The 21,452-nt window shown below is 41.6% G+C and overlaps 1 protein-coding gene across 5 annotated transcripts in view; it reads left to right on the plus strand.

Moving 5' to 3' along the window:
- Positions 1-19,820, plus strand: part of LOC125761092 (serine/threonine-protein kinase Doa-like) — a 71,374-nt gene extending 51,554 nt beyond the window's left edge. For 3 of the 5 annotated variants that reach the window (XM_049421944.1, XM_049421927.1, XM_049421936.1), the window contains 9 exons: positions 14,961-15,033; positions 15,138-15,204; positions 16,351-16,464; positions 16,562-16,652; positions 16,734-17,089; positions 17,179-17,292; positions 17,356-17,546; positions 17,666-17,728; positions 19,316-19,820. In XM_049421944.1, coding sequence (XP_049277901.1) covers positions 14,961-15,033; positions 15,138-15,204; positions 16,351-16,464; positions 16,562-16,652; positions 16,734-17,089; positions 17,179-17,292; positions 17,356-17,546; positions 17,666-17,728; positions 19,316-19,440 — 1,194 coding nt within the window. In that variant the 3' untranslated portion in view covers positions 19,441-19,820. The other 2 variants (XM_049421955.1, XM_049421963.1) reach the window with 2 other exon arrangements.
- The last annotated feature ends 1,632 nt before the right edge of the window (positions 19,821-21,452 follow it).

The following is a 21,452-nucleotide window of genomic DNA, read 5'->3' on the forward strand; positions in this document are numbered from 1 at the left end:
GACGCGTTGTACACACCAAGTCTTGCTTTTAATGATCACAAAAGCTCGTTCGTCTTGTGCGTCGTGTATTTGTGTGCGTGTGTGTGCGTGATGTATTTTTTTGTGCTGTGGTGTGTTCTGATGAGAGTAGCTTACGGCATGTTATTGTTCAGTTCGTTCGATTTATCACACTACAAACATCATTTAAACATTTTGTGTGTTTCCATTAAAAAAAGTATTATTTTAAGTCGAATATTTGTACATTTATCCTGTATTGTAACGCCATACACCACAATTCATTCACAATACGATCGGTTTCGGATGCAAATACATTGCAAGTAAATTATCTATTGAGGAAAACGGTTAAGGATGAATCCAGATATTGATGGTACTCAATATCGTTTGTAGGTTAAGTAATATGTTATAATCTCGTGAAACCGTTACTGCTTTTACACAAATTGCTTTGGTAATCGAACAAAACGGAAAGTGTCATATCGAAGAATATGCCTATAAAAAGGCTTCTAATTGAACCGTTGAATATTCTTTGTAGGTTAAGAAGTATGTTACATTTTCTTGAAAAACTTCAAAATTATATGAAGTATCATTTGATACATTGATCGCTTATATCTTAACGAGTTAGACGTAAACTAATACATCGAAGATTATGTCGCGAAACAAAGGCCTATCGTCTTCAAGTAGCATACCCTTCGTCGGGTTGGAATTCTATTTTATTCTGTTCAATACATTCAACATTTATATGAAGCGCCATTTGCACTAATAAGCGAGCCGGACAAGTCGGACCAAAAATATTATATTGAAGAAAATGTCTGTACAATACTGAAGAAAAAGGTCCATAATTTTGAAGTTGAATATTGTTGGCAAATTATGTAATATGTTTCATTCTCTTCAATTGTATATAATTTATCTGAGGTACCTATAAACCACATAAACATATTATATGACGGAACATGCCTATAAAAAAGGCATATTTAATCGATCCGTTCAGTATCCTTTTGTAGGTTAAGAAATATTTTTGATTTTTTTTCACCTTTTCAACTGATCAGTAAGCGAATGTCTCTTAAAAAGGGGCTTATAACGAAACAGTATTCTTTTCAAATTAAATAATAGCTTTTAATCACTTTAAATTTCTATCTTTCCAATTTCTCCTGGAAGTGCCAAGCTAAATTGTAAATATAGTAGATTTGAGTAATATTTTGTATTTTCTTGAAACCAATCAAAATTTATATAAAGTGCCATTTGGTGCTCTAATAAGTAAAAGAACTGAATGAAAAATTTTACATCGAAAAAAGACCAATAATTAAACAGATTTGGACTTCATTGAAGATTTAGAAGAAGATGAAGACTTCATTGAAGATTGAATATCCTTCGAAGGATAGGAAATATTGTTGATTCACCTGCAATGTATATAATTTACCAGAAGTGCCAGAATACAAAGGATCAAACAAAGAATGCCCCCCCCAAGAAAAAGGGTTGGCTAGTAAACAGTTGAAAATGATTTGCAGATGAAATATTTTTTTTTGTTATTCTTTTATTTTTTGTTACAATTTCTCGTGGAAGTGCCAAACTAAATGGAGAATATAGTAATTAAATTTTTTTTTGTAACTTTCCAAAAAAAACATTCAAAATGAAGTATGCCATTTTACATAAATATGTAATCAAAAAGAATGAAGATAAAAAAGAATCAAAGGAAGGAAAACGTTGTTTTGCGAAAAAAGGAGTTTCAGTATCATTTGTAGGTTAAGTGAAACATTTCCATATTTTTTTGAATCTATGAGAAACCGGAAGAGTTGAAAGAGAAAGAGACAAAAGTTGAAAGACAAAGACAAAGCAACAGTGATGCGTGAATAATAATGTCGAAAGAGCTAGGGTGACAAAGATAATAACAACTGGGGCAACAAAGACAAAGCAAAAGTGATGTGTACTTGACAGTTAAAACGAGTAAGACACAATATAAATAAGACCAGCGCAATCGATACTGTCTCAGGTGCGTATTGCCTGTGATCTTACCGTTCGTTCCTTCTATTGTGAGGTTTATATTAGATGCGATGTATGGGATATGGATAAGATCGCCATTGATAAATCGAACCCAGTATTAAGACAAAATACAAACATTGGTTAGATTAAGCAAATTTAAGTGTGTTTTGCGTACAAAAAGGCAGCCTTATGGCCAGTATTTGTGTCATGAACGTGTTGCGGAACGGAGCGACCTGAGAAATAACGCGAAACCAAAAAAAAAAACAAGAACCGATCGCCAACCGAAGCGGGACACATTAATACAAAGATGATCGAATATGGTTGTGACCCAGGCGAAGATAAAAAAAAAACCAAACAGACATAATTTGTAGTAACATTTTGGGTACGACCTTACGCATAGAGAAGATCCCGCGTCAGAGGAGTTAAAGAGAGAGAGAGAGAAAGAGAGAGAGAGAGAAAGAGAAAGAGAGAGAGAGAGAAAGAGAGAGAGAGAGAGAGAAAGAGATAGAGAGAAAGAGAGATAGAGAGAGAGGTAGAGAGATAAATGTCAAAGTGACGTTACGTACCGTTACGTTACGGTACAGATGGAGTATCCCTGTCCGTTCGCTCACGCACGGAAAACCTTGAACTGTTTTTACTCGAATACGATATTTCCCCTTCGGCGTGACACTTTTCCCTAGCTTTTGGATGTTTGTGTTTTTTTTTCTTCTCGAAATCGGCATGAAAATGGGACCAGAGATTGTTTTGTGTTGAAGCCAATATAAACATGCTAGAGGTAGGACGATACAGGAAAACGTACTTAATAATAGAGCGGGAGAGCGAGAGAGAGAGAGAGAATGTGTTTTTTTGTAGAAGAAAGAGATAGGAATAACATTCTTTTTTATTCAGAAGATGGGTTTCAGCTCATTGATGTAGCGATCTTGAGTAAATCGCGTTTTTCCCCTCCCCCAAACAAGAAGCGACGGTGATGACCCCCCCATCTCTAACGGCCGTGTCTGTGGATGGATGCGTGGTTTGATCACTGTCGACAGATACCTTTGTGAAGGATGTGTGGTGCACGAGAAAGAGCAGGGTTTGCGCGGGGTATGGGGGAAAATTTATAAATAGCTGTCCTCACGTAAAGGCGCGCAGTTTAATTCGTGTGTAACTCTCGTGAGAACGCGCGAAAGGGACGATATAAAAGATATGATGCAGGAAAAGAGATCAGATACAAATTTGAAGCAGTGAGTGAGACGGGTTTAGAAAATCGGAAGAACGAGCGAGACATGAAGAAGAAAGATTTGGTGACACACAGCTGGTCCACAGCTCGGTATACTCAGGGGTTTCTTGTTGTTATGGAGCAAACCTGCCTTGATGTTAGTCCTTTGCTGGTGGTCCTTTTGAGATGTTTTTTCTTCTTCTAAATCTTCACACACTGAAGAGACACACAGAGAGAAATTGGTTTTCTTGCTTTTCTTTTGAAATAGTTGTTTTTTTTTTACTCACGCAACAAAAACCTGAAATACCCCTGAGAGAGGATCTGTCTTTACAGTCAGTGATACAGTCTCTCCGAGCGGTTGTTGTTTTTTTTTGAGGAGGTAGCTAAATAGAAGCTGTAGTTGCGGGTTCTGCGCGATGTTATTTCGGTGCTTTGGTCTATCTGGCGCACCGTGTCCGAAGACCTTTGTGGAGATCGCGCACTCTCCGGGATTAAGGGATACCGTACACACATCTCACCACGTACAGTTTTCCACCGTTTTTCCTTTACCTTTTCTCTCTTGGTGTGTTTTCTTCTGTTTTCAAAACCGCCGGTTCGACATTAATAATATCGCACCGAGCGTGTGAAAAGGAGGTGCACAGACAGCGAAACATAAAATAAAAAAAACAAGGTGTATATTACATTTCGGGCTTCTCTCTTCATTTCTGGGGGAGGGGAGAGCAAGTCTCTTTTGCATTGCGGGGGCCATCTCCTTCAACACCCATCTCACCTCTGTGTCTCTAGGAACCTTGGTTCTCAAGAAAAAGGTTGGGAAAAAGGTGGAAAAGAAGCATTTGGAAGATAGACAAAAAAAAAGTGTATACACCAATCTCTCCCCACCCCACACCTAGATACACAGCATCTAGACAGATGAAAGCCGCAGTAGGAAAGCCAGAGAGCACACTAAACGGCCACGTAGTCTTCCTTACCGCGCCAGCGTAAGCGGGCACGCCGTGCGTATCTCGGTTTTGTTTCGGGGGCAGCCCTCGACCAATTATTGAATTGCGGCTTTTTTTTCGTTCGCCCACCCAAGAGGTGCTTTTTTGCGCGTGTGTGTGTGTATGTGCGCCCTACGTATGTGTGTGTGTAGTTGCGTATAAATGTCGTACCTTTTGTAGTTGTCGCTGATAAGGTTACAGTTTATCGAATTTTCCAGTGCGTTTCTGTGTGATCCGATCCGAATGATCGGTTCTCAAATCTTCGGCGATTCTTGGTGATTGATTTTGGGGGTTGCTACAGCACCATTGCGTTTAAGAAGTGACACCTATGCGTATGTGCGTGTTTGTGTGTTTGTGTGTGTGAGTGTGCATCAAGTTAGGTCAAGTGGATCGTGAGCAAAGGACACTGTCAGTATGCAAATAGTTGAAGGTGATGCTGAACGGAGTGTCCTTCAGATATTGGGCTTCTCCATTTTTTGGAGATTTGGAGATTACAATTCTCTGCGCTCAAACTCACTTTTCTGACAATCAATCCACAACAGTTCAACCTTTTCAAACTCGTCAACGCGGAAGCGGATATTACTGAAAGGACTCGGCAAATTCTTCCGTTCCTCAGTGTCTCGGGATGTTTTGCAACTATCAGCTATTGGGGATGAGGGAGGAAAGATAACAACAATTGGGCAAACCTTGGAGAATACGAAAGTTATCTGAGTTTAAGTTAATTTCATTCGAAGATTTGACATGTTTTAAGAAGGATTTTAAAATTTAAACTTCAGGAAAATATTACTAAAGGGATTTTGTAAGAAAACTTCAAAAAGACAGGTTCTAAAAAGGGGATTTTTTGAGGTAATTTAACGTTTAAAATGAATCGGTTCTTTTTCTGTACCATGACGTACCATCGCATATGACACATTGCGAATTATCTTTTTTTTTTGAAACCAAGAAAAAGCAACCCAAGGTAGAAAAGGGCAATAAGCAAGGCAAGGAGTAAGTGTAAGCCTTTCTAGTGTGTGTGTGTGTGCGTGTGTGTGCCGCGCACGTCATCACACGATTGGATGCGAAAAATTGTGCGCAACTCGCGCGTGTTTCGGTTTACGGACTACTCGTTTGATGCCCATGCTGCTGCAAAACATTCGAGAACCTTTCTCAACGTGCGAGTACCCGAATTGCGAGCTAGCCCCCGGGGGTCGTCCGGCTTACCTGTTTTTTTTCCTCCCCCCTCCCCTTCTTCCCCTTTGGCCGTGCGCATCCAATCCTTATCTCGCCCACGCAATATGACAACTTCACCCAAAAGACCTCCCAACCCTTCCTTCTCGTTCGGCCCCAGTCTCTCTCTCTAAATGTTTCTTTCGCTTTCCACCTGTCCCATTTATCGACAGTGTGTTGTAGTAGCCTTTGCGTCTTGTTTTTTTTCCATTCGCAATTTTCTTCGCTTGGATTAAAAATAAAAACATCACGACACGATGTTTAGCCGACGTGACGGTGCTTTCTTTGCCACTCATTCTCCCGTTCTGGCGCTGTAACGCTCTTTTTTCTTTTCCTTTCTCACGCATCATTTTGTTCGGATGTTTTTTTTTGGTTGTTGTTGTTGCTTAGCGCATAATATGTATGTGACATAATGCGTCCACATATATTGGGGTCCACCACCCCCTAAACCGACCCCAATTTTTGTTTAATTCACTATCTCTCTTTCTCTCTCTCGCTTTTCAATAGAAAAAAGTGGGAAGAGAATAAAAAAAATCTATCACTCAACACAGTTGACAACACGTTGTTAGAGAAGGATTTATGTGCTCTCTCTCCCTCTCTCTTTCTCGCTCGTTTACAAACCACTTAGCAACGCATATAAATGAACAAACGTGCACCTTGCCTCTTTCCTTCCATTTAAATCACCCGGAATCAATTTAACGAATTATTTTTGTATTTTTGTTTTTTGAACGTTTTTTGTTTGCGCAATTATTTTTATAACGCGCGTGATTAAATCTCTACCACCGGTTTTTGGGGCGAGAGAGAGAGAGGGTAGAACGAGACCATGCTTGGTCACACTATTTACACGCATCGAGGTACGTTCCTTTTCGGTTGCAAAGGAAACAACAACCAGGCGCCTCCATCTAGTTTTTATTATTTTTTTTTATTTTTTTAACACGTTTCGTTGAGTTTATACGATGCGGTTCAACAGCTATAGAGGATCAGGAAACGGGTGTTAATGGTAGATATTGCCACATTGCCATAAACAACAAAAAAAAAAACGGTTTGGTCGAAGGAAAAAAGAAGATTTTTTTTCCTTCGTTTTTCTTCCTTTTCGGTAGAGGGAATGATGCGCACATTTGCGCAAAACGGAACGATAGGAGAGAAACAAAAACCAAAAGAAAAAACAACATTTCACCCTTGTAGTCCCCCCCTCCGTCGCTGTTTTTTTTGCCAATACAGACGACGCACAACCGCATTGCGCGAAAAAGAAAAGGTGTGCAGCAGCAGCGGGGCTGGGCGACAGTTTCCAAACGAAACATTTGTGAACGCGTCGAGGCAGAAAGAAAACACATCGTTAAAAAGTTTATTCTAGAAGGAACGATCGCTTTCGTTCGGTTGTGTTTTTTTTCTCTTCCATTTCCACTTGGTTTTGAACATTTGTTTGTATGCTTTACGAGGTGAAACGGCAAACATTTGTACAACCATTCTGTTTGGAGTTTTGATAGCAAACAGTGCATATTTCGCACAACCTGCATGAAAAAGGAAGTTTCAATAGGGGGAAAAAATAATATCTTACTATTAGATGCAGTTTCCATGTATAATTGTCATCATTTTCGTACGTTCAAAAATATCTTCTAATCCAGGATGATTCAACAGCTTGATGACGTCTGTGTCTTCTAACATGCGCACCTGAGTTATGAGTAGCAAACAAAAACAACAAAAAAAAAAAACAAGTAGAGAGGAGAAAAGTTTTCCATGACCATTTCTCTACCATTTCATGCACGGGAAAATATCCATTCGTAATCGAGTAAATATGGTTCACGAGTTTTATGGGATGCTCTTTAGAAGAAAAAAACTGTCACTTTGAATATATAAGCAACAGAACTATAATGAAAGAGGATAAATCAGGGGAAAAACCCCGTTTTAAGGATACCCTGTAAACGGAATATTCCGTATATAAATCATTGAAAATGAACTAAAAATGTTGATGAAAGGTAGAAGTGTTTAAAGAGATCAAAATATGATAACCATTTTTATATATTTTCTATATGATCTTTATATATTCAAGATCTTTTTTCTTTCTTCATAATATACCGCTTTTTTAATCTTGCTTCAATTTTACTAATCAGCAAACATAAGCAATATGCCGAGTTGTATGTTGCAAAAAAAAAAAGTTATTTAAGTTATAAAAACCGTTTCACGCAATACGGTAGCTTACTATTTTGTTAGCGCATTTGAAGTATTTTTTTTTCACTCTTAAAGTTCATTACCATACATATAAAAAAACGTATTACATTCAAAACATGTTCCTTAATTTCGAAAGATTCCAACATTTACAAATTTTAGATTATTTTTTTTACAAAGACACAAACTGCAAAACAAAAATTCTCCATAGCAAAAGATGAATGTTCGAACACACCCAATTGTCATACTATAGTTGAGCCGTTATTATCCTTCCGTACGTGCCGTTACATGCAATTTCCGCATGGTTTATTTTTTATGCGCTTGATTAATTGTATTCGTTTATAAAATAATAAAATGGTCGAATTATATTTGTATGGCCACAAAAAAAAACAGAAAAAAGAAGAAAAAAACAACAACACGAGCAAGTATTTGCATTATTCTTTTGAATCATCATCATAGTAGCTAGGACATTTTCCCCTTTTAGGGTTTTTTTTCCTTTCTCATCATCGACTGCATCATGTTACCATCGTTGGCAAACTTTTCATCGTTCACATTTGTCCGCCCTTTTCGTTTCGTTTTTTTTTGCATTTTCGTTTCATTTTGTTGTTGTTTCGTTTTACTTCTTCGTCGTCGTTAAACTGTTCTGCCGCACATCGCTCAACTCAACATTATTCCCCTTTTTGTATTTTTGTTTTTCATCCCCCCATCCCATCTCTCCTTCATCTATTTGTTGGCTATAAAGAGCGGATGAACAATTTCGGTGGAGTCGCCTGGTGCTTTGTGTGCTTCCGTGATTACTGACCAAACACCGTTGTTTTCATTTGTTCATTTCGTTGTTTCTCACTTTTCTGTTTTTCTTTCTTTCTTCTCCTTTTTTATTCTCTCCTTTATATTTCCCTTACATTCATATTTCACATTACCGGGGGCACTTTCGTGTATTCAGTGCCTTGCAACGTGTTTTTGCATTCTTTAAAGGGGTTGCATATTAATTTTCGAAGAAAAGATCAGTTACAACACGACTCATTATGCAACCATAATTTCCCTTACCCTCCCCTGTTCCACTCACCCTTTATACAGGTTACACAATTCCTGTCCATCAATTCCTGTTTCCCTTTTTTTCCCCCCAACCCCTATTTGTATAGCGACTGTGCAAAACGACATCTTTACAGTTTACATCCAATGATAACAGGTATACAAAAGGGGGGGAGATGATTTAATTTTGTTTTAAATTAATTTTTTCAGAATCACGGCCGTTCTTTGCCGTATTGTCATTTTGATTTGATTATTTTTTTTTTTATTTTTTCCATCATCAACCAACACTACCGTTGCGATCGCGCTTTGTCCGTTCTATTGTAGCTTTGTTTCGTTAAATATTCGACCATCATCAACGGCTTACGGCGTCCATTGTCGCCGTGCTTTCGTGTTAATAGTCATATAGAAGTGAATGCCCATTAAGGACATTGATTTAAACATCATATTTATACCAAGTATAGGAAAGAGGAAAAAAATATATTTAAAATAAAATATAAACCAAGTATTACTAGTAGATAAGAAATAATTCTACACATAAATAAGTTAAATCCCACACATCGATAAAAGTACAAAGGTAGCAGCTACTAGGGAGACATAGAAGAAACCAATTTCCGGTATGTATCACGCACGTGCGTGATTCAAGTGGAATTTTTCCACTAACACATAAATAAAAGCGATTATTGCAGCTTTTTGTTGTCGATCGGATCGGAGTATGACACTGAAAAATTTGCGAGGGTTGTTTGCAGACCAAGCCTAATGATGGCCATTAGGCTTTGCGGCAAATGTTTCGGTTGTCTTTCTTCTTCTGTTTGTGTCTGTGGAATCGTGTGAAGAATACAAAGATAGTAGGGAATTTTGTTTTGTTATTGTTTTTTTTTTATTTTTTTGAGTCAAGACATTCTCCATGTCGAGGATCGTTATCGCTAGCCAGTGAGCTAGGAAGTCAAGTGAATGATTCTTCAGCCTCAGCCATCTTGTGCACTATGGGCAATCCGCTGCCGTGTATCTTGTGCTGTGCAAGTGTGTGGTCGAATGGGTAGAATATTCCCCATGCCGCCAGAGTGAGATAGCAAACGTACAACGTCCGCTTCGTTGTGCACCACAAACACAAACACGCACGCAACGCGTACGGTTCAATTATCACTAACACCGCATTTTGCCGTACCGTAGTTGCCCCCCCGCTCGTAGTGATTTAGAGAGTGTATTGTGACCCGCATTGTGCAGATCGACTCCTGCTCTCTTTCTCTGCAGTATACACACAGTGCCCAGCATCCCGAACAAACGCAACAATCGAACGCGTACTGTGTGCGCGCGCGTGTGTGTGTGTGCGCGTGTCAAGCGAGATAAACAGCGTGTGATATAAAGCGTGTGTGTGTGTTTTTTTTTGTGGTAGTGAATATACGGAAGAGTAAAAAAATATAGTGCCGAACTAATCGCTTAACCCAGCATCCAAGCAAAACAGGAAGGTGGAGGAGAGAGAGGGAGAGAGAGTGAGAGAGATAGTTCGGAATCGCAATCACACCAAAGTGTAAGGCCATGGCGGCCAGCACGGTGACACCGTCGTCTGCGACCAGTTCGGCCGCGTCCACCACGTCGTCCTCGTCCTCAACCCGGCTGTCAGCCGATCGTCTGTCCGGTCTCGGGACAACGTCGCTCGGTTCGACCACGGTGACGGCCGGCGGCAGCGGTGGTGGTGGTGTGCGGCGCCGCTACATACGCAGCAACACCGCGAGCGTTACCCAGCTGCTGTCGGACAGTTGCAGCAGCATACTGCAGCGATTCCGCCGCAATCCGAGCGAGAAGTTGGAGCATCAGCAGCAACCGCAACAGAAGCGATCACAGTTTCGGTAATAATGGGGACCCCCATACGCGTATATCTATTGCTCATCTAAAGGGGTTTGGTGCGTCTTGGTTTAGCCGCTGGTGCAAAAGGGTTCTCGATAAATGCGGGCTTGAAAGGTAGTTTGTGTGTGAGTGTGTGCGCGCGGTGTGGAACGGATTCTCTTGAAGAGGTGCCTCCAGATATTCAGTTTTGTGGTGTAGCACGGGTAAAGAATAGCAAAGAATTCCGAATATCAGGACACGAAATTGTGAAAACCTGTATTACATCATCTGCAACTAGGATAATAGTTTTGGGCCCGTACCCAACGCTAGAACCAGGAAGATATAGACGTGTCTGAAGTAGTCTCGCAATATCCCGAGGACCTTTTTGGACAGGAGTATAGTATACTCTCCAATAGTATGGGACATAATACTCCAAACAAACAAACAAACCTCAAAAAACCGGAAGCAATGCTTCCATCCCCTCTTGTTGGACCCCACCCCCTGCCCGCACCCCCTCACCTCCTCATCCTTCGGAATGAAGGTTGTTATCTAATCGACCAATTTTCGGTCGTCGGCCTTGTGCGGGACGACGTCACCAAACCATCAAAACACACGATCGCCGCAAAAATTTTTTTTGATCGCCCTCTGTACGCTTCCCCCTTTTTTGTATGTGATGCACAGGCACACACACACACACATGAGCATATGTAAGGGTGGGTTTCAGATAAGCACCGACGGGGTAAAACACCCCGCGGTTCGGGAAAAATAGAATAGTTAATCGCACCGCGCCAATGATTTCCTCTTAGTGTCTGATGAGGGTTTGCGAGTATTTTCCTCCTCCCCCCCCACCCCCTCCCCCTTATTCTCGCTGCTACCCTCCCACAACGGGAGGGGGAGAAGACAAAGCGTGTGTACACAAGACGTTACACAAAAACGCGCTTCATTGCCGCGCGTCTCTGTTCGTTGCCTTCTGCGCATACGCATGGGAATTTTGCGCCAGCAAGGAAGTGTAATTTTGGTATTTTCATTGCGATCTCGACCAGGCTCGATTTATACAGCTCGCCAAATTCTACACGCGGCACTAGGGAAGGTCTGTGTTGCGTGTGTGTGTGTGCACATATGTGCGAAACGAATACCGCGAGTGAGGGTCACCGGTTTTGCAAATTGCGTACATCAGACACAGTGCATTATGAGAGGAGATCTGTTGTGTGTGTGTGTGTGTTTACACCACCATCAGCTGTGTTGGGGTTTGTGTGGGTGATTTTTTTTCTTCTAATTTAGACATTGGTTAGGTCACACTCACAATTTCTTCCTGATGTTTGCTGTAACCTTAATCCCAGTACATTGAGATGACCTCGGGAAATTCTTGGTAATATGATGGGAATGTTGACCAAAACATGGCTGTTGCATATTCCCAAAAGATGAAGATAATGTGAATAGCACAATATCTTCCTACTTGCTTAGTTGTTCAAGTCACTGTCACTTTTGACATTCATTGTGACAATATTGTGAATGAAAAAAACAATCTCCAACGGTGTTTGTTTTGAGATTTTGTACCCGTACCTGTCGTGTGAAGAACCAACGCACCACCACCGCCACTATCACGCACCACCAGAAGGGCAATAGTTTTGGCACCAATATAAAGCACACGAATGTCGCAAGGACACGCTTCCGCATACGCGTATATAACGGTTAATATCTCTCTACTCTCTACTGTTTAAACTGTTTTCGCGATTCTACCCGCAACCGGGCTACTCGTAGCGGATTCAACGAGCTAGCGACATCGGCATCGACCAGTTCGATCCTTTCGCATGGGAGCGGTAGCGCGACAAACACCTCCGACTATGGCAGCCTCGGATCATCCACCGATTCGGTGCACCGGTCGCCATATCTGAGCAGCTTCAACAGTACGATGAGCTCGTACTATAAGCCACTGTTTCGCACGTTCGGCAAACGCTTCGACTCACCAACGGCGGCAACATCGTCCTCCGGCTCTGGTACGACATCCAACACCGTGCTGACCGGATCAACAACCACACGCAGCAGAGTAAGTGTCGACCACTCAGTGAATGGAGGTTATGTTCCTGATGGAGAGGAGACGATTAAAAGGTAGCTACCCAAGTCGTTTCTGATTGGGCAGAAGTTAGTGTTAGGTAGAATGTGACAGAAATGTGAAATAGTTGAGGGTTTACATGAAGATAGGTAGAGTACTCGTCTTCTCTCCATTTGGTACAGTAAGCGAAGGGGCGATGACTTTCAATAGCGTCGATACGTTCCAATTTTGCAGCGCGAAAGCACTACGGAGGATAAGGATAAGACACCGCTAGTGATCCCGAGCAAAGGATCGGGTGGAGTGAACGCAACCGGCAGCAGTAGTAATAGCAGTAGTAGCCATAGTAACAGTAGCAGCGGCGTTACCGGTAGCGGTGGTGGTAGTACCATCTCACGGCTAGAATCAAAGTACTCGGACATACTGGATCGGGTGCATCGGCGCAAAGAGCAGGAAGATAAGGAGAAAACGCTCGAACCAGCGTCCTCTGCGGCGGGTGGTCTGTACCATCAGCATCAGCGGCTGCTAAACCCGCTGATGAAAAGCTCGACGACGAGCAGTATCGTGCGTGATAAATCGTACTCGAGCGCTAAGGAGCGCACTCCGTACAAGCTGCAGCTGCTGCTCGGTGGCAGCAGCAGTAGTAGCCGCACGTCCAAGCTGTCCAGTGCGGCCGGTACGCCCGGTGCATCAGGCGTCTCGTCGATGGTGGACAGTCTGTACGATCGAAACGGTCGCACGTATGGTACGGATCGTAGCTCCGGTTTGCGGTCGTTCGGTACGAAGGTACGGACGAAGGAGGACGGCAACTACCACCACCAGTCAGGGGACGGCGCGAGCAAGGAGAACGTCTTCAAATCGAAGTACGATCCGACCGAGCTACTGTCCGAGGTGACCGGTGCGTCCGCGACCGGTAAGTCACGGCGCACCATCAAACCGTACAAGCGGAGCGATACAACCGACATGGGACATCTGTTGCATACGCACCAGCATCATCATCACAACCATCATCATCATCACCATCAGCACTACAACCAGCTGTACGATGATGACGGTGGTACGACACTAGCGGCTGACGGTGCGGTTAAGAAGGAGCGTCGAAAAAGCTGTCAAACAACCACGGGAAGTGGTCGGTACTTTGATGCGGACGGTATCTGCACCGTACCGTTGTCGAGCGATGATGATGAGCGCGGTTCCCCATCGGGTGACGGCGAGAGTAAAGATCCACGGCAGCGTGAACGTCACAACCGGCGGCGGGAAATTGAAAGTTTGCTCCAAAAGTATGCACCGCTTGATGATCCGTCCCGGCAGCAGCTACTGCAGCAGCAACAACCACCATCCCAGCCGAGACGCGAGCGTCGTTCACATGCGACTGTTAATCCGAGCACAGCCGAACGGTCACCAAGACCGGATGAGGATAGCTCGGTTCTCGGTGGCGTACTGTCGTCGCATCTCCATCAATCGATTACCGGTGGTGCCGTCTACCAACGTCAGCGTACCTCCTCGTCCCATGTACGCATGTACTATCAACAGCAGCAGCAACAGCAGCAACAACTCTACGGTACAGCAACAACCGGCACAGCGCTCGGTGGCGGCGGTCTGCAGAAGTCTTACACGGTGCAGAATGTAGCGTCACATCTGTTAAACGGCGCCGGACATCAGCAACACTACGGGCAACAGTTGCCGTACGGAGCGCATCACCATCATGGTGCGCCGATCGGTGGATCCATCCTGCCAATCAACACGACATCGCACGCCTACAACAGCCGTACGGCGGCGGCACTATCCAGCACCGGTGGTGGGATCGTTCAGAATCAGCTGCGCGGTCTCCGGTCGCGCATCCCCAAAGCGCTGTCCACCTTCGTAAGGATGAACACCAATCTACTCACACCATTATTCATCATATTCATGAACCTCATCTATCATACTCAAAACACATCAATTATTATTTTTACCCATTATTACGATCCATGCTTCCTTGTTTATGTGCATTTGTTCTTTTTTAGTTTGTTTGCTTGTTTGTGTAAATGAACGTCATGTGTAACGTGATTAACCAATTCATTCGTTCATTCACTGTACTAACAGCTTACTCTCTTGCAGCCATCTTGGATGAACAGTGCAGTTATACACCATCTCTAACGTACCAGAGAAGCATGGTGCATTTTATCTCAAACGTAATTGATGCCTAACACTTCAAAACCTTCGTACGACTGAAAGTTTGACCGAGCGATGACTTGAGATGCATGCGTGTGTAATGAATTTAAAATAAGTTTGTTTTGTTTTTATTCCCTTTTTTATTTTATTTTTTTGAGGTATAGCTGAATACCGCTGAGTTCCAAATCGTGATGATCATAATGCGAGGTTTTTCGTATACTAAATGCTTGTGTGTATGTTTGTATGTAGTGTATGTGGAGTACTACTCCACGTTGATTTTGTGTTGTAGCATAACAGACCACCGTTACCACCGTTTACTAATTGTTTCTTTCTTTTGCTGTTTGTTTTGCGGATCATTTCCAATCCGGTCAATCGGTAGAAGCAACCGAGCATTCGCGATGATGCTGATGGTCATCTAATTTACCGCACCGGCGATGTACTGCTCAACAGATGTAAGTAAAAGTTCCTCGTCCGCGTGGGTTCGTCGGTTGTTTGACCTGATGTAAATAGAAATATTATTCTTTTATTAAATCGCTTTCTTATTTCCGTTTTGCAGATGAAATCCTTTCTACACTGGGAGAAGGTACCTTTGGGCGCGTGGTCAAGGCCCGTGATATAGAACGGTAATAATTAAATTAAATTAATTTATAAAATTTTGCTAAATTTCCCAAAAAAAAAAAGCTAAGGCTTATGAAATTTTTAAAATTTTTGAATTTTTTGATTTTTTTTTATTATTTTTCACTCTTTTTTTATTTAAAACATTATTTAAGTGAAAAGAAACTGATTGCAACAAATTCGCATTAAAATTTATCACATTTAAAATTTTGCAAAATTGCTCAAAAATGAGGAAAATTTTACATTTTCTCAAACAGGGTAAGGAACTTGGTTTCTCGAATAACTTCTGGCACAGACATCTGAGGGCATGGTCGTCCAAGAAGAAAATGTAGCCATTGATGCCATCTATGGACCACAGGTTAAAGATTGGCGATCCGTTGGATACCGACCGAGTTATAGGCAAAAGTTGGTACAAAAATGAGGAAAATTTTACATTTTCTCAAACAGGGTATGAAACTTGGTTTCTCGAATAACTTCTGGCACAGACATCTGAGGGCATGGCTGTCCAAGAAGAAAATGTAGCCATTGGTGCCATCTATCGACCACAGGTTAAAGATTGGCGATCCGTTGGATACCGACCGAGTTATAGGCAAAAGTTGGTGCAAAAATGAGGAAAATTTTACATTTTCACAAACAGGGTATGAAACTTGGTTCCTCGAATAACTTCTGGCACAGACATCTGAGGGCATGGCCGTCCAAGAAGAAAATGTAGCCATTAATGCCTTCTATCGACCACAGGTTAAAGATTGGCGATCCGTTGGTTACCAACCGAGTTATAGGCAAAATTTGGTGCAAAAATGAGGAAAATTTTCATTTTTTTCAATTTTTTGATTTTTTTATTAATTTTTCACTCTTTTTTTTATTTCAAGCATTATTAGAGTGAAAAGGAACTCATTGCAACCCATTGGCATTAAAATAAAACAATTTAATTTTTTTTGCAAAATTTCCCAAAAAAAAACGTAAGGGGTAAGCCTTATGAAATTTTCGAGTGAAAAATTTTTTTGAATTTTTTTTCTGATTTTTTATTCTTTTTTTAATTTAAAACATTATTTGAGTGAAAAGAAACTTATTGCAACAAATTCCCATTAAAATTTATCACATTTAAAAATTTTGCTTCATAATATACGTCATACGTTTCTGTATTCCGAATGCAGTAATCATATAATGGCGATTAAGATAATCAAGAACGTGGACAAATATCGTGATGCGGCAGAGATGGAAATTGGGGCGCTGGACAAAATTAAGCAACTAGATCCCGATCTTGACCAGTAAGTGTTTTCCGCTTTCGATTGGAAGCAGCGTCACATAAAAATAGTTCAAAAGAAAAATCCTCAAAACAATGATTATTAAACTTCCATTACACAGCTTGTGCGTGAAGATGCTGGACTGGTTTGACTATCATGGGCATACGTGTATCGGTTTCGAAATGCTTGGATTAAGTGTTTTCGACTTTCTGGTAAGTAACCGAATTCTAGTGTACCGAATATGCAAGATGTATTGAGGTTTTAACGAATTCTTTCATTTTTCTTTATTGCAGAAGGAGAACAACTACTCACCGTATCCGATTGATCAGGTGCGGCATATTTCTTACCAGCTGTGCTATGCCGTCCGGTTTTTGCATGATAGTCGCCTAACGCATACGGATTTGAAGCCGGAAAACATACTGTTTGTGGACTCGGAGTACAGCACAACCAGCTCACGCATCTTCCCGGTGGATAGGCCATCGCAGTCGGCGCGCCGTATCAAGTGTACGGATATACGGCTGATCGATTTTGGCAGTGCAACGTTTGACGACGAACACCATAGTACGATCGTTTCCACCCGCCATTATCGTGCGCCGGAAGTAATACTCGAGCTCGGCTGGACACATCCGTGTGATGTTTGGTCGATTGGGTAGGTTAAGAAAGAATGAAATCGAATGACCTCATCATTGTTATTGTCTTTTTATATGTAATTTATTGATTTTGTTTTCACCTGTACAGTTGTATAATGTTTGAGTTGTATCACGGAGTAACATTGTTCCCTACGCACGACAACCGCGAACATCTGGCAATGATGGAACGCATCCTTGGTACCATCCCTTACCGCATGGCAAGGTAATGTGAAAAGTGCTTCTTTATGTGTATTATCACCTACTTACCCAAGTACTTCTTTTGCAGGCAAACTAGAACACGATACTTCCACTACGGCAAGCTAGACTGGGACGAGAAGTCTACCAATGGGCGGTACGTGAATGGCAGCTGCAAACCGCTCCATCGGTATGTGCATTCGGACAAACCCGAACACCTGCAGCTGTTCGATCTGATACGGAAGATGCTAGAATACGAACCCACCAAACGTATAACATTGGGTAAGAAGTTGCTGCAAGGACGACTAGGACTACTTGGAGGACACGGACTACTTTTTTTGTATTAACGTACAAAATTTTGACTTTTCATTGTTTTTACTTTTATGTGTTCTTCTTTTTAGATAAGGCCCTGCGACATCCATTCTTCGCGAAGCTTCCTGCAGACAAGCGGCTGCATGAGCAATGTAATTCGCATGCCCATGTGTCCACCAACACCGAACGGGAGCGTTCCCACAGTCTGTCGAGATGAAAAAATCATCTCTGTAGCAACTAGTGCATCCACACAATCACACACCAGCAAAACCACCACTAGCCCTCCACCAGGAGCGAAACCAGCTGCCCCAGTCACCCACAGGCAGGGGAAAGCTGATTTCGCTAACATCACACAACCATAAACCCCAAATACCAAGGACCGTTTGTGTGTTCGTTTCCATCAATCGCGCTTCACAACCATTCATCGAATAATTGCAATAGATATGACAGAGCTACGGACAGAGCCAAAGGACAATGCAGGGTATAACTGATCAGGAAACTTCATCGAAAAGACAATGGTCGCGCAACATCCTAGGGCAGCTTAGAAGAAAAACCCTTTCGAAACACGAAATTTCCATTTTTGGCGCCATAATTAGTGCGACAGGTCGGAAATGCACAAAGCATAGCAGGGTAACAATAGACAGGCTTAGGTATTTGGATTTGCTACCAAAGAGTAGCATTCGAAATTTTCTGTTTTACATATCGCATAGCAGTAGCGTATGCGAGTTCCTATCGAACTGCACAGAAAAGATCTTGCGCAAAATAAAGCAAACAGAATGATTACATACAGATACAGATATGATAAGTAGCCTCAATAAATTTCGGTGTATATTAGAAAAGGCAACGAAGAAAACGATGAAACGATATGAAAGGATTTAATGGAAAGATGGAAGATAAACAGGTACATCGTCTCCTCCGCGAAATGCTTTCAATTGCCATCATTACAATTAAAATCAGTGCAACGACACAACGTCCGGCTGTAAAAATACCGCAAGGAATTAGATAAATGAATTAAATTAAAACGGTAGCGTTTTCCTAAGCCACAGGGTTCACTAAGGAGGGTATATTTTTTTTTTTAGATAATTCATCAAATTACGGGCAAATTTCTCCCGCGCTTTGTGGAAGGGCGATGATCTCTACCGAACACTAGGAATGAATAGTTTAGGGTTTTTTTTTGTTGTAGTTGTATTTTATCTTATTTTTTTTTCTCGACATTGCTCATCTCGTCATTAGATGGGTTTACAGCAACAGCGGACATGATAGTGTAGGTTTTCTACTGTGCGCTTTAACAGCGGCACGTAAATGAGCGGAGCGCGAAACAGAGATAGGAAGACAAAATGAATGAATGTAGCAAATGCTGCCAAGTGAAAACGCACGATCGGAATAGAAGGATCCTGCCACCGTTGCGAGTGATGTTATGTTTTCTTCTGTCATCCTGTCACACCCGGTATCGTTCAAAAGCCATTCAAACGTGTCGTTCCTTGTTTAACTGCCTGAAAATCTAGCGAACACAACAAGTGTTTTTTTATGTTTTTTTTTTTTAATTTTATTTTGTGCTCACAACACACTCTTCTCAACACATCTTAAATAAGTGTCGTAAAACGTTTTTTTTCTGTCAGATATTTTCTTGTCTTGTGTGATTTTTTATTATGTTTGTCTTATAAATTTTTTTTCACAATTTTTTACTTTCGTTTCTTTAACAAACTTTTTTTTATACAACGCGGCATTGCTTCGACCAGATATTGTAAAAGCGACCGATCCACGGCGCCCCGAACCGGGAAGCAAACCGCGTAACCCCTTGCCACTGTCACTGTTGCCGATAATGGCACGCTGGCAGAAGGGTACCATTGGTTTTAAAGCTTAAGAATGCAACACACACGCGCACAGACAGACACAAACAACGGAACGGGGATGGCAAAAATGGTGGGGGAAGGAAGCAAACAGTGTGTACGCGTACACTCGTCTAGATGGTGGAAGGAAAAGATACACAAGACACACACCGGTTGAGCAATGGGAAGGAAATATGGAACACGAATGGAGCGCTGCAACACGATGCGGTATTACACAAACTGGAAGTGAAGAATGTAACAACACTGGACAGCGTAACTAAAGGTTGTGAACATTAATCTACACAAGGGTCTACGTCACACAGAGCCGTTACATTTAAACTACATTGTGATCGCTTATTCAAGTAGACACATTCATTGTTCCGTTATGCGTCGATCGATATGGAATGGATACACATACGGCGACAACCAGAGCAAAATGGCCTGAAAGTTGCGATAATGTTAGCTGATATAGCCATTGTCTTCCAGCGAAAGTGAATCAAGTGAATGCCGATTGTACTAGTGAGCGGCTAGTGACAAACTGCAAAAGGGATATTTTGTGTGTGTTTATGTGCTATTGGTGTTGTTATGTAGAGGATCAAGCAGCGAAATTGCATACCAAATGTCTACGGGGACAGAGACTTTAAAGGCGCGCTCGTTCAACCAAAACACTCGAATGTGTTCGGAACTTTTTTTGTTCTTGATGGGCATTAATTAGTTAGCTAGCCGGGTTTTGTTAAGAAAAAAAAAGGAAAAAGTAATACACTCGACGGGGGGGTGGGGGGGGGGGTGAATGAGAGAGAGAAAGTCACGCCATAAGACACAGCAAAAGTACACATGAGGAGAAAATGGAATATATGGAACAGACGTGTCAGAGAAGCAGAGTAAAGTGGCAAAGGACAAAACTGCTGGTGACACACACCAAGCAAGAAGAACGATGGTGTTCCAGAGTACAGCGTGATCGGTGTGTTAATTAATATATAACGTTTGTTTTCTTCTCCTTTTTTTAAAAAAAACAAAAATCAGATATCTTACCTTTCTATTCTATGTTCAATTATTATTATTATCATTATTTTTATGCAAAACTTTCGGTGTAACTGCAAGCATCGAGTAAGCCGCTAAGAGAAAGAAATGTAAACATAAAAAAAACAACAACAAAACTAGTAAATCAATTGCTCCTCTGCCGGAAGGAAGGGACGTTAAGAGAATAGAGAAGAAACAGACCGAAGTGATAGTGAAGAACAAAACAGTTGCTCCGGCCATCCATGTTTGTCAGTGCACGCAATCTATTTTCCACACACAAGGCAAATGTTTTTCTGTATTTTTTTTGTTGTTGGAAAGTTGTTTACCTAAAAGCGTGAAGTGAGAGGAAAAATGGAGCAAAGCCGAGTGTGATCAACCTAACCATGTATAGAGCTAGTTCTAGGCGGGAGAAGCGTCACGTCAAATCTGTTTTGCTTTTGTTTATTTAATCATCAAACTCTCATCACCTGATGTAGGTAAAGATATTAAACAAACAGAAAAAAAACTAAAGAAAAACAAAAGCAAATCTAATTATAGAATCAACTGGTTTTGTAAATGAATTGTCGACGAGTCTCTTATGTTATTAGCATTATTAGAACGATGCCAACGCGCGCGTTCAACACGATGTGGAATGTATCATAAATAAAAAAGTGCGATAAAGTGGAGAGATTGGGATGAAGAAATGTACCAGTCCCGTCGTTGGCTCTCTAGTTAAGGAGTTAACAACATGTTACAAGGGGAAAAGTAAACAAAAAGAAATACACAAACACACACACACACACACACACACTATCGAGGCTCACACTATTTCGAATGAACTCTTATTTAGACCAAGGGGGTAATGTCATGGGCTGACCGGTGTAATAGTGAGGTTGTACTAAAGGCAAATGGAGTTAAGATTTCACGTAAAGGTGATGTAAATAAGAAATCAAGAACAACAACAACAGAGGGAGAAGAAAACGAAACAAGTCCACACCTAGTGATTATTAATAGTGAAGTGGCTACAAAAAAATGGGCAGACAGTTTG

The sequence above is a fragment of the Anopheles funestus genome, chromosome X (genome assembly GCF_943734845.2).
Source record: "Anopheles funestus chromosome X, idAnoFuneDA-416_04, whole genome shotgun sequence".
NCBI classification, from domain to species: domain Eukaryota; kingdom Metazoa; phylum Arthropoda; class Insecta; order Diptera; family Culicidae; genus Anopheles; species Anopheles funestus.